This window comes from Carcharodon carcharias, chromosome 26, assembly GCF_017639515.1.
Source record: "Carcharodon carcharias isolate sCarCar2 chromosome 26, sCarCar2.pri, whole genome shotgun sequence".
NCBI classification, from domain to species: domain Eukaryota; kingdom Metazoa; phylum Chordata; class Chondrichthyes; order Lamniformes; family Lamnidae; genus Carcharodon; species Carcharodon carcharias.
The window spans coordinates 23,556,387-23,570,441 of record NC_054492.1 but is presented as its reverse complement, the minus strand read 5'-3'; the positions used below and the strand labels follow the sequence as shown (position 1 = coordinate 23,570,441).

The window sequence follows — 14,055 nt, the reverse complement described above, 5'->3', positions numbered from 1 at the left end:
CTTTCATTCTGTAAGCCATTTAACTGTCTGGTATAAATCAGCAATCACCCAGAAATTCTTCACACAAGAAAAATGGAACAAAAGATCTGGATCAGTTATAAGATTGTTGGATGTTGTCATCAGGAACTACACTGGTTTTCTGGGTGGGATAGGATGAGGCCAAATCCTTGAGATTCATTTAATTGATATGTGTAATTACCTGATGGGGAGTGCACCTTTTAATAGAACACAAAACAAATTGACTGTTTATATATATAGAGAGAGAGACAGAAATACACACGTTTTGATACTTGTTACATTTGTTGAAAGTTGTGATGGTTAATAACTAGTTAATAACTAGTGCTGGGTTCTCTTTGCATCAAATTTATGGGAGAAACAGACCATTTGGACCAACTGGTGCTTGCTGGTGTTTATGCTCCATCAAAGACTCCTTCCCTCACCATTCCCACCCCACGCCACCCCACCCCACCCCACTCCACCCGACTCCCATCCTTTCATCTAATCCCATCAACAAAACCTTCTATTTGTTTATTTTGCATATGTTTATCCAGCTTCCCCTTAAGCTATTGCCTCAACCATTCTTTGTGGTAGCAAGTTCCACATTCCCACCACTCTGGATAAATAAGATTTTCCTAAATTCCCTATTGAATTTATTAGTGACTATCTTATATTTACAGCCCTTAGTTTAGTCTCCCCTACAAGTGGACACATCTTCTCTACAACTTCCCAATCAAGCCCATTCAAAATTTTAAGGAGCTCTATGAGGTTACCCCTCAGCCTTCTCTTTTCTAAAGAGATGAGCTCCAGTTTGTTCAATCTGACTATTTTTTCTTTTGAATTCCTATCAGTTTGTATGATCCTCCTGTTCTGTATGCCAACAGGCTGTTGTCTTGATGCAGGTGGGAGAGTGCTAGATCAATACCAACTGAAGGATGATGCGGCCTCCAATTCTACACATTGTGTCTCGGGCCTTTCTGCTGTTGCTGCCCCTGGGTCTGTCTCAAGGATTTGACTGGACGAAAGACCATAGTGGATCCTTCTATTATGGGACGTTCCCTCCTGGTAAGGGAAACATCCAAGAAATTGTGTGTTGTGTATTTTTTACTATTGTAGCAAGTGCTAAAAATACTTTTAAGATGCCCAGTTGTAAGGTGCCACACAGTTATGACATGTCCACATTCCAGAATGTCCAGCACCTGTCAATGACCTATCATTTATTGATGCCTTCAAGAATAAATATTTCACAAGAGAACACTACTCTTGATTTTAAATATTTTCAAAATAAACAGCTCTTTTGATACTTTTTGCATTTGTAAGGAAATTGGAACCTTTACCATCTTAAAACTGATCACCTGCATTGCAGGAGCTGTATTTTGAACATTATATTGTGTTGTGACTTCCAGGTTTTGAAAGTCTGGTGAATCCTGCAATAAGCATCCTGTATTCTTAGGATCAGAGTTGTATTAATTGAGGCACAGATTTTTAAAAAAGCTTTTTAAATGACACAAGTTTTCAAAATCTTGATTCTCTAAACTCACCTTTACAAATTATTAAGAGATATTAGGAACAAAGGATTTTTAGACAATAAAAGACATTGGTCCATCTAACTCACCTTCCACCATCCTGGCAGCCACATGATACAGCAGTGGAGTTATTGACTAATCACAGTAATCAATCTCTAACAATGAGTGTACAACAGACTCAGACATGAAGCAAAGAAAACCCCCAGTGATAGGGAGTTTTGGGGGCCATAGGTCCAAAGTCACCAGTTCCTCACAAGCACACTCCACTCATCACACGTCATGTCTGAAATTACTCATAAATTAAATCTCAAAATGTTCCTTTCTAAAAGAAATCTATCTAATTTACTTTTCAGTGAATCAATACTATCTGCTTTCACCATCTCCCTTAGGACCCTGTTCCATAGATTGGCCACTCACTCACTACAGATTTGTTCCTTTCCTGTGAGAAAATTCCCAGTTGCATGATCATTTCCTCCATCGTTGCACTTACTCTCTCTCTATCCTCTTAATAATTGCAGTATTGCTCTAGTGCTACAGTGACCAGAACTGTCCACATATGTTATCATAGCTAGATATAGAGGTTGAGACATTCACAACATTTATGAAGAATTTTTAGATAAACACCTAAATAAGCAAATACTAAAATTTACAAGGGATAGAGCAAGGAATGGGATGTGGAGCATAAGAGGAGGTGTAGACAAAGAGAAGAGGTGGTTAAGGAATAAAGAGGGAGAGGGAGTAGAATAGGAAAGAGGTGTAACACTGGTACAAGTACTGAATGGTCCCCATCTGTGACAACAAATGCTTTGTTTCTAATCCACCTGCATCCTGGATTAAAGTAGCTACAATTTACAGAAATAATACTTGAAATTACTTGAAAGTTGTAATTGAAGTGCATGTTGTGCAGCACAACCTTTAAACTTTCTGTAGTGGAACTGTTTGGTTGGCTGGCAGCTATTCCTAGAACAATTTGGTATTTAGCCAAATATCGTTCAGTGTAACAACAAACTGTTGTGAAACACTGACTTTAACTATTGTATCGGTTTCAGGTTTCTCCTGGGGTGTGGGGAGTTCCGCTTACCAGACAGAAGGGGCTTGGGATCAAGATGGGAAAGGACTCAGTATCTGGGATGTTTTCACCCGAATTAAAGGAAAAGTGCATCTGAATGAAACAGGAGATTCATCCTGTGAAAGCTATTATAAATTCAAGGTAAGAACATGTGAATAAAGAACTTGCATTTATATAGCATCTTTCACAATACCCCAAAATGCTTTACAGCCAATGAAGTTGAAGTGTAATAAGGGAGGAAACAGGACCGCCAATTTACACACAGCAAGGTCTCATAAATAGCAAGGAAATAAATGATTATATTATTCCTTTCATGCTGGTAGAGGGATAAATATTGGCCAGGACAACCCCACTGTTCTTCATCAAATAGTCATCACAGGATTCTTTACATTCACCTGAGAGGGCATACTGGGACTCAGTTTAACTCTTGCAGTACTGCACTGGAGTGTCAGCTTAGGTTTCTTGTGCTCAAGTCTCTTGAATGAGGCTTGGACCTGCAACCTTCTGACACAGAGGTACGAGTGCTATCCACTGACCTAAAGCAATCACTGGTAAGATTCAAATAATTGGATTCACTTTTTTTTAACTATGTTGCCATTTTGGGAAGGTAGATGGTCAATATTGCACCAATCGCTGTACTATAAGGATCTGGCATAGAAACGGTTAACGTGGGACTAGGTACAGTACTGCCCACACTGTGAGGTAAAGGAACACACGACCTGAATCTAGAGGGCAGTTTCGTACTGGACAGAGATGTGTATAGAAGCGAGCATGGAGACAGCTCCTAGCTTATGCCTTATACTGTATATATGTACATAGTTACTAGTGGTTAATAAACACTTACTGTTAGACTATACAAGACTCAGAACCTCTTTCTGAGTCCTATCGAATAACATTTTACAACATGATGGCAGTGAAGGATGGACCCCAAAATCCCGAAAGCATGAAAAAGTAAAGAAACTGAAATCTGACCTGACAGAAAGCACCAGAAGTGAAAACGCAGATGGAGATCATCGGAGATAAGCTCCAAAGCAGGATTGTAAGCAGAAGGCAGGAATATAACTTCACGGTGCAGCAGAGGGACTCCATTGGATTCTGTGGAAATCCAGTTTCAATATCCAAAGAGTACTGAGTCAGATGACCTAGTAGGGGTGAGCTAAAAAACTGAAGTTCTTGCCCAAAACGAGTTTAAAAAAGCTTTTAAGTCAGCAGCAGTCAGAGATGCCATTTTAATGTGCACTACAAACAGCCTGAGTCCCAAGCCAGCACCTGACCACTCCAATTGAAAAAATATCTAAGTTTTTTTTTTTAAATGACATTTTAAGAAGCTGTGAATTGATGGTTTCATGACCTGAAAATACTTAGATATTGCGGGGAAGACTCAGGAAGGTCAATCCAGGGAGCTGCTGCTGAAAATTTTAAAACAACAGAAATTGCGAATGCCATTACTGCAGGAACCCACCAAAACTGACAAGCACAGGAAACCTTATTGAGAAGAAGCGTACGGCAGCACCATCTTGGATTTCCTAAAAGCATTTAGAGCTATACACACTTTTCATTTTAAATGACCACGGATCAAAAATCTACCTTACAAGACCAATTTGGACTCATCCAAGGCCCCGGCCAGTCATAAAATTGGAGACATTAGAGAAAGAAATTCCATAGATACATGATTGCTTCAGGTATAGAAAAAATGACAAAAGCTGAAAAGGTTAACACACTGCTTTATTTGTTAGGTCCAATAGCTGATGATATAATAGCTCGACAAGGAATCAATGAATCTTCAGCAAAATTTGATCAAGTTTTAAAATCACTTCACACATGTTTTTATCTGAAAAATAACAAGATCCTTGAAAGAGCAAAGTTTAACAAACATATCCAACAGCCAGGAGAACCTGTTGACTCCTTCATTAATGAGCTGTACAGAATTGCTGAAGGCTGTGACCTCGGTGACCTGAAATCAGAGCTAATCAGGGACAGGATTGTTGTTGAGTGGCAGACAATGCACTAACAGACATGCTTCGAGCTAAGGAAGGAATTGTCAGGCAATTCAAAATCCATTTACAGGTCCATCTTAAGAGATGAAAGCAAGCCATGGTGCAGAGCAACCTCCACTGTCCAGCTACTAAAATAGCAGAGGAGCTGGGACACTCCAGACCAAGGGAAGCAATACCCTAACCGACCAGTAAAGGGTGAGCGACCATGCCAGCACTGTGGAGCCAAGTGTGCCCATATGCGTGACCAATGCCTGGTAATCTCAGCACAGTGTTTTAATTACAAGCGCATGGGACACTTTGGAAAGCTATGCAAAGCTAAAGCAACCAGATGTACAGATGATACCAAGATGATTCACAAGGTTGAGGCACCATACCAAGAATAAACACTACAATGCTTGGGCATTGCTGAAAAAAGAGACATGTTGAAGCTTTTGGTCTTGCACACATCAGGACATTCACAAGAATACCAATATAAAGGGAAAACAACAATTTATACTGTATTGTGAAGAGAGTGCTGATTGGTTGGCAAATGGCATTGCAATGGAGAATGCACCAGTGATGGTAACTGACAGTTAACTGCCAAGCATTGTTTGAAATTTAAACCAGGCACCTTGATCCTGATTGATCAAGGCATTGCTCTGAGGAGGGTGAGGTCAAAGATCAGAGATTTTTGTTCTGGAACACGGACATCTTGGTTAATGGTCATCTCACAAACTTTAAATTGGACACTAGAGACAGTGTTATGGCCCTCTTGGACAAGGAATTATGGCTAGTAATCCAACAGTTGATGCCACACACAACACAGCTGCATGGAGTAGGCAGCATCAACCTCTTGGCGAAAGGTACTCTGCAGGTGATACTCAGATACAAAGACAAAAGAATATGAGAGACCCTGTTTGTCATCCACAACCAAGAATGTTCCCTTTTAAGCCAAAAAGTCTGTGTCAACCTCAACCTCCTACAGAAAATTGATGAGGTCAACCAGCAAGGCCGGGTTCCAAACTGAAACATGGGTTCCTGAAACTCTTTCCTGGATTGTGATGACTCAGGACTGCGTACGGGACTACACTGAGGGAAGATGTTAAGCCCATGTGTCTGTTCACACCATGAAAAATACCCCGCCCACTCATGAAGCAAGTGCAGCAACAGCTGGACAAGATGACAGAAATGGATGTCATCTCCCCCGTCACTCAGCCAACCAAATGGTGTTCCAGGATGGTCCCAGTCCCAAAACGGAATGTTTTTGGATGGGTACCAATTAAGCGATCACCATGTCCAAATGCAGCAAGACCTGGATGATATCCAGGCTTGGGCTGATGGGTGGCAAGTAGCATTTGTATAACACACGGTGCCGGGCAATGACCACCTCCAACAAGAGAGAATCTAACCATTGCCCTTTGACATTCAATGGCATTATATCACTGAGTTCCCCACTGTCAACATCCTGCGGGTTACCATTGACCAGAAACTGAACTAGACTAGCCATATAAATACTGTGGCTACAAGAGCAGATGAGAGGCTAGGAATCCTGCAGTGAGTAACTCACCTCCTGACTCCCTAAATCCTGTACACCATCTACAAGGCACTAGTCAGGAGTGTGATGGAATACTCTCCACTTGCCTGGATGAGTGCAGCTCTCACAACACTCAAGAAGCTCAACAACATCCAGAACAAAGCAGCCTGCTTAATTGGCAGCCCTTCCACAAACATTCACTCCCTCCACCACCGACACACAGCAGCAGCAGAGTGAACCATCTACAAGATGCACTGCAGGAACTCACCAAGATACCTTAGACAGCACCTCCCAAACCCACGACTGCTATCATCTAAAAAGACAAGGGCAGTAGATGCATGGAAACACCATCACCTGCAAGCTCCCCTCCAAGTCACTCACCATCCTGACTTGGAAATATATCACCGTTACTTCACTGTTGCTGGGCCAAAATCCTGGAACTCCCTCCCTAACGTCACTGTGGGTTTACCTACAATACATGGACTGCAGCAGTTCAAGAAGGCAGCTCACCACCACCACCTTCTTGAGGGCAATTAGGGATTGGGAATAAATGCTGGCCCAGCCAGTGATGCCCACATTCCATGAATGAATTTTTAAAGAAGCACCCTATCACCAGAACAAAAGGTACCGCACCAGACACCTGCCACGTTTACGCAAGGATGACAGCACCTAGATTGAGGACCTTGATAGAGAGGGTATTATTATCTGGAGAGAAGACGACCAACCATGGTCATATCTTGTCTGTACTCCAGAAGGTAATATCAACAGGAACAGGAAGAGCTTTCTCCTTTCCCCTCGATGTGATTCTCCCACTATATATTAGAGAGAAATTGAAGACGACAACCAGATGCCAGAATGACCACATCCAAAACAACCTCACTACTCAACAGAACCTACCACTCCTCTATAACAAAAACAAAAATAAAAATACCTGGAAAAACTCAGCAGGTCTGACAGCATCTGTGGAGAGGAATGCAGTTAACGTTTCGAGTCCTTATGACTCTTTAACAGAACTAAGGAAAAATAGAAGAGAGGTGAAATATAAGCTGGTTTAAGGGGGGGGTGGGGGTGTGGGACAGGTAGAGCTGGATAGAGGGCCAGTGATAGGTGGAGATTGCCAAAAGATGTTACCACTCCTCTAACTGTTGTAAAGACAAGATCTGGAAGAATTATAAAGATTCCAGACACCTGAACCTGTAAACACAGAGACTTGAGGAGGGGAGAAGGGATAGTAAAAGTAAAGTACATATGTTGGGTAAACAGGAATACAATGTAAATGTGTTGGATAAAGACTTGGGGGAGGTGTAGTATAAGAGTTTGGCATAAAAAGGACTGGGTACAGTACCACCCACAATGTGATGTACATGATCCGAGTCTAGAGGACAGTCTTGTACTGAACAAAGACATGGGGACAGCTCCTTTCTTAGGCCATTTACTATATATATATGTATATATTTACTGGTAGTTAATAAACACTTACTGTTAAACTATAGTAGAGTCAAAACCTCTTCATCAGACCTACCGAACTACAGAACATCTTACAACAATCGTCAACACTAGATATAGGTACAATAAAGCAGCTTTCTCTGTCCTGTGCCAACAGTATGGCAGAATTTTTTGTTTGGCATGCAGGCACATGCCCAACACGCTTGAACATGAAATAGTGCACGATGATGTCAGGTGAGGGTCCTGATGTCTCACACATTCACACGATATTTTGGTTGGCAGGCCCACGCGAGAGTTGGCAGTGCACCTGCCAACAATTAAAAAGCCTATTTAAGCTATTAATTCATTAATTAACAGAGATTTTTTGCTGCCCGTCCAATGTTACAGTTGACAGGCGGGCAAATCAGCCAGGTGGCCTTTGCATTTTGGAGGAAAACTCATCCATGGGTGGGATGAAGCTTCCAATATTCATTTTTTAAAAGTGTTTTAACATAAGTTTTATTATGTATATATGCATTTTTTTTTATTCATTCACGGGATATGGGCTTCACTGGTTAAGCCAGCATTTATTGCCCATCTCTAGTTGCCCTTGAGAAGGTGGTGGTGAGCTGCCTTCTCAAACCGCTGCAGCCCATCTAGTGTAGGTACACCCACAGTGCTGTTAGGGAGAGAGTTCCAGGATTCTGACCCAGCGACAGTGAAGGAATGTGAGTCCTATGTGGGGACATTTTTTTTCCCACAGTTTCCACATACTTATCTTTGATTTTAAAATTCTTCAGCTCACTGAGGCAGCTCTGTGCCTTCAGGGAGCTTTCACTGCGCACTCCCCCACACTTGCGCGGACTTAAGCGCTCAGCCTCCTCCTGCCCCCACCCTGGCAGTGCTGAGCCTTTCACACTGGCTGACCATTAATCGGCCACCAGTGCGAAATCGCGGTTGAGGGCCAATCGCGGGCGGTGACCCGTTTCCCGACTGCTCCCAGGCCCGCCCACCGCACCTGCCCGATGACCCAAAAATCCAGTGTAAACTGGTGCCATTGTAGGGCATTCCCCAGTTTGCAATTCCAATCTCCACAGCAACCATACTTGTAATGTTAAATTATTGCTAAGTTATGGGCAGTTTTGTGCCCTGCTCTTATCCATCTAGGAGCTGAATGAAGGCTGCTTAAAACAGATGAAGACCATTGGATTTTTTTTTTTGTTCTTGGGATGTGGGCTTTGCTGGCAAGGCTGCACTTGTTGCTATCTGTAGTTGCCTTGAAGATATTAAAAGTCAACCATGTAGCATGGACTGGAGTCACATGTAGGTCAGACTGGGTCAGATATATTCTCTACCCTGATGGACATTAGTCAACCATTTGGATTTTTTGCAACAACCCAGGATCTTTTATGGCTCATCCCAGAAACTACTTTACCTGACTTGTTGAATTCTGTTTCACAATTAGCATTAGGATAAAAGTAAAATACTGCGGATGCTGGAATTAGGAAATAAAAACAGAAAATACTGGAAAAACTCAGCAGGTCTGACAGCATCTGTGGAGAGAGAAACAGAGTTAACGCTTTAAGTCCCTATGACCCTTCTTCAGAAGAAGAGCCATACGGATTCGAAACGTCTGAAACATTAACCTTCTCTTTCTCTTTGCTTTTGTTTCAATGTTTTCTCTGATGAGGAAACTGCTTGAGTCAATCCTCCTCATATGCGCAAAGCTTTGTTAACACTGGATTCTCTTACAGGAGGATATTGCTCTGCTGAAGGAGTTGAAAGTCAATCATTATCGTTTTTCTATCTCCTGGCCTCGAATTATACCCACTGGGATCAAAGGTAACATCTCTCATTTTGTGAACATGCAGTGTTTTTGCTAACACGAGGTGTCACAGACTCAGCCAGTGCTCAGATCAAGTCTCCTCTTAATGTCAACTTCCTTATATTAATTGAGCTTAATGAGTGAGTAAGCAGCTTCCATCACTGCTGACAGCGGGAGAAAACTGACTCAAATTTAATTCAGGGCTGAACTTCAGAAGCCACAGATTGGCACTGAGCTGGTAGAAGCTGGAGGGGATGTCAACCAAGGGTTAATGTCTGTTGAGCAAAAGTTGAGAAAGTACGTCGGTATAGTGTATTTTTATTTTGTATTAACAAAAAATGGAAAGAATCCTGCTGACATATCTTCTTGGCACATTGGGGTTTAGAATCCCCCTTAACATTCTCCACACCGTACGTGATTAGCACCAGTCACTGCGTAAGCGAACAACAAACACATGCAAGGTACTTGCCCATGACAGACCAGCCTTGAGGTGTGAGGGCCTGGCTTCCTCTTGCATAGATTCCTGTCTTCCTTCTGAAAAGAGACAGCACTGTTGCTGTGGTGTTCAGGTTATTTGTGATGTTCCAATCTTGTGTAAATCTACTTGCTGCACTCTGGAAAAAACTGTGTTCCCAGACGATCGCTAATCTTCCTGTCAATGAGATTCTACCTTAGTGTAAAGGTACAAATCCATAGCTAAGTGTTGAGTCCCAGCTTCTCCTCTTCCCTCCACCTCTAAGGCTGATCTCAAGTAGCACAGGATTAATGTTATGAAACAGTCTTTATACACTTGTGGGAGGAGTTTGCCACAAAATGTAAAGGAGAAGGGATATAAAAAAGTGGAGAAAATCTTTACTGTCGTCAAATAACTTATTTCCTTTTTAAGTCATAGTTTGTTTCTCATCTCTCCGTATTATACAGCTGAGCGAGTCAATGACAAAGGAATCATGCATTATAATGAGCTAATAAACACCCTCCTGGAGAGCAAGATCCAGCCCATAGCGACCCTGTACCATGGGGATCTTCCGCAGGTTTGTGGAAAATGTTTGAACACCAAGTGTAACATGCTAACATCTGTGTGAGTCATCAGAACTGCACAGGGTTCAAGGAGAAAGCTCACCATCACCTTCTCAAGGGCACTAGGGATGGGCAATAAATGACAGAATTTCCAGCAACCCCCCACATCCCAAAAATGAATTAAAAAGCCCAGAGCTGCACTGTAACACTAAACATTGACAATACCTACAAATTATAAGAGTTTTTATGGAATTATTTTATTTTTTTTTCCTCTCTTGAAATGTGGACATGGAGAGCTTGAGTTCCATGAACACAGGACATCCTCTGTTGCCTCACCATCTGTGGCCCATCTTTCATGCATGCGGTGAGTGTTCTTTCAGCTCTTCCAAAGGATCACCTCCTTACTGAAAAGACAGCAGTGTTACTCATTACCTGTGATTCTACAGCCTTGTCTAAATCTGCTACATTCCATGAAGTAATCAAGCACCATGTTGCCAGATGATTACAAACCTTCCTGTCATTGCAAAAAGTTACAAATCTGCAGCTCATTGCTGACCCCAAGCTTTTCCTGCCCCCAAACACTCTGAGATTTGCCCTCACACAGGAGCTCATTAAGACTAAATGGAGATTTCAGTTGATCCCAATTGTATCTTCACCAAGACAACCACACACACACACACGCATCTTCCAGCAAGATTCACTGGATAGCAATCAGGAGTGGGAACCCTGACCTTATTTTACCCTCTCCAAGCTTGAACACTGAAGCCAATGGTAGCAGCCCTACCACCTCCACCCCTTCCCCTGTCAGAGTCTGAGCTTACACTGGAGACTGAGGCTCTGACTTTCCCAGGCAGCACAGCCCAGTTCCAAAGCCCTGTGTCAGCCAAATAATCTAAGTTAACTTTTGGTGACCAGGAGGTTTCTTTTGTCAGATGTGGTTATACAAGCCTGGAAGAGGTTGGTTAGCTCTACATAGTTTATTGAAAGGAACAGACATGATGGGTCAAATGGCCTTTTCTCATTTAATGCTTATCTTCCTGCAATTAATCACAGTCTATTATCATTGATATTTTAGGCACTGCAAGATAGATATGGAGGCTGGCAGAACAACAGTCTGATCAGCTTCTTCAATGATTATGCCAACTTGTGTTTTGAGAAGTTTGGTGACCGGGTAAAACACTGGATTACTTTCAATAACCCTTGGGTATGTTCCAATGAGATTTGGTTTAATGGACATTAGACATTACAGTTTTAAATATTTTAGTTAATTTATTTTCTGTATGTAGGAATAATGGATTGAGATTTATATCTATGTCTATGGTACTCTTGGGATGAGCAATTTAGTACCACATATCACATCTCAGGTACAGGAACTCTTCAATTCTTGGGTTTCTAAACATACCATAATTTCATTTTATATAGCAAAGTACAGGTAGATATTATCCATTTCTTGTTTAAGTCTGCCCCTTCAATGCCATCTTCTTTCTTCCAGTGACAACTGACATGTTATTCTGTCATATTTCTTTAAACTGGTCTCTGAACTGACTATGAACATATCTAACATTACTATGTTCAGCTTCCTACTTTAATTTCTGAATTTAAAAAGACAAACCTAAAACTAAAGTCCTGGTAAGGAACTCCCCCTTTAGTTGGTCAAGATGAAAAACATTATATCCATGTCTAAGGCTCTAGTGTGAAATCTAATTTTCTCACTGATTTATCCTGCAAACACCAACTCAATACAAGAAGCAGTTACTTTTGGATTTGGCTACGATCAATTTCCCCCCAGTGTGTGTATCTGTGTGTGAGTGCATGCCCTGTGATGGCCTGGCAACCCGTCCTGGGTGTACCTCGCCTAGTGCCCATTGCCTGTTGTGATAGGCTTTGACTCCCAGTGACTGAATTGGATGAAGCAGCTCTGGAAAAGTGAGTGATTGAGTTAATTCAGGTTTTCCGAGGCTAGCAAGAACTGAAAGCAACATTTCAGTATCACAATCCTAGCTAGGCACAGTTTAACATAGAAACATAAAGAGTGTTTGCTTTGTGGATTCCAATGTTAGCTTGGCACAGTTAATGTTTTTTAAAAATAAATAAAAAGTTTATTGAGCCATTGAAGCTTTTACCAAGAACAGCTACTTTATTACACATTACAAATAATGGTAGGTCTCCCATATTGCACTTCCAGTTGCATATAAACCCAGAGGTAAGTTTGTTTGTCATAAAGTTGGCTCTTAGCTTCCTCTATTACATCACAGTTCTTATTTGACTAACCTTTCGTCATCAGATTTTTATTTGGTCAAATTTCAACCATTGTTCAAAGTCTCAGATCTCTAAAACTTGGAACCAGGGTGGCAGTTTGGCAACACCATTGTCAACATGCCCTATGGTATTCCCACCTTGGACAGTGAAAATGTTTCCCTTTATATCATGCCTTATCACATCTCTCAGAAACATCTCAAGGTGCTTCATTATACATTAACTGAAGGGCATTGACATTGTTCTGTAGGGAAACTTGGCAGCAATTTTCCACACAGCAATATCCCACAAAAAGCTAAAGACTTCAATGCTTTCTCTTAAATATTACTTCCAAGTATAGTAATTAAAGAGTATTGAAATTGTTTCAAATTGAATATTAATTGTGATTGCTTGAGGCCAAAAACTATTTTTTAAAATTTTACTTTTAAAATTATTTCTTCAGTTAAAGCCAATCTACTGTTGTTTGTGGTTTATCTGTTGTGAGTAACATGATAATTGAGGATGTAGATAATAAAGAATTGCATGAAAATACAACTGAAAAATTGAAAGTTTATTGAATCTTATGCGAATTGTTTCATAAATAAATGAAATAACAAATCCCCTTAACTTAATAACTACACGTCATATTCTATATCTGACTGCAGTCTATGGGCTGTTGTATTCCTTGTTAAACTGGTTTTGTCCTGTATGAATTCTGTCCAGCAGGGATATTTAGAAAGGGTTGGTCTTGGCACTGTTGCTTCATTGGTGGATAAATCCTAGGTCAAGGCACCAAAAACTGCAAGGACAGGCAGATTGAGATATTTGCATATTAACAGAGGTACAAGTTTAATTTGAAGCATGCGATGCTCTGTGATATGCACTTAAATAGCCATGGAGCCCTTGGGCACTCAAATGATCAACTATCGGAGATGTAACTATTTTTGGCACAAATAACCCACTTGGTGCTAAATGCTGGCAGGAACTCAAGAATCCTGCTGCCTCATCATTAGGGAGTATCTTGACTCCTATTGTGGCAGACAAACCTACCAACTTGATGTTTCATAGTTATGGCTGGTCTAGAGCTGCCAGAAGGTTTCTTGTCACATCACAGCATGGGAGACATCACAACTAACCTAGGATCTTCCTGAGTCGATCAGGAGGCATGAGGTTTATGCTTGTTCTGGTTCCAGATACCTGGGAATAATGTCTGGAATTTAAAAAAACTGTGTTGAGTACATAATTTCCACTTTCTCTTTGGATTACTCCTGCCATCACCATTTGTCATTCTCCAGTTCATGACAGGCAGATATCCTGCTTATGATATTCCTGATTTGCAGAGGAGAGATATGCACCAATTAGCCTTAGCTGAGAATGGTAGAGAATTCCTATTTTTCTTCCCCTAATGTCCACTTGCCCCTTCCTCCAACTGACCGGCAGAAGTGAGGTTG

At 41.3% G+C, this 14,055-nt stretch overlaps 1 protein-coding gene across 1 annotated transcript in view; it reads left to right on the top strand.

Annotated features, from left to right (window-relative positions):
* The first annotated feature begins 935 nt into the window (after window positions 1-935).
* Window positions 936-14,055, top strand: part of LOC121269854 (lactase-like protein) — a 39,396-nt gene continuing 26,276 nt past the window's right edge. Inside the window, exons 1-5 of the mRNA XM_041174892.1 lie at window positions 936-1,062; window positions 2,573-2,733; window positions 9,282-9,369; window positions 10,274-10,383; window positions 11,445-11,573. Coding sequence (XP_041030826.1) covers window positions 936-1,062; window positions 2,573-2,733; window positions 9,282-9,369; window positions 10,274-10,383; window positions 11,445-11,573 — 615 coding nt within the window. The remainder of the gene's footprint in view (window positions 1,063-2,572; window positions 2,734-9,281; window positions 9,370-10,273; window positions 10,384-11,444; window positions 11,574-14,055) is intronic.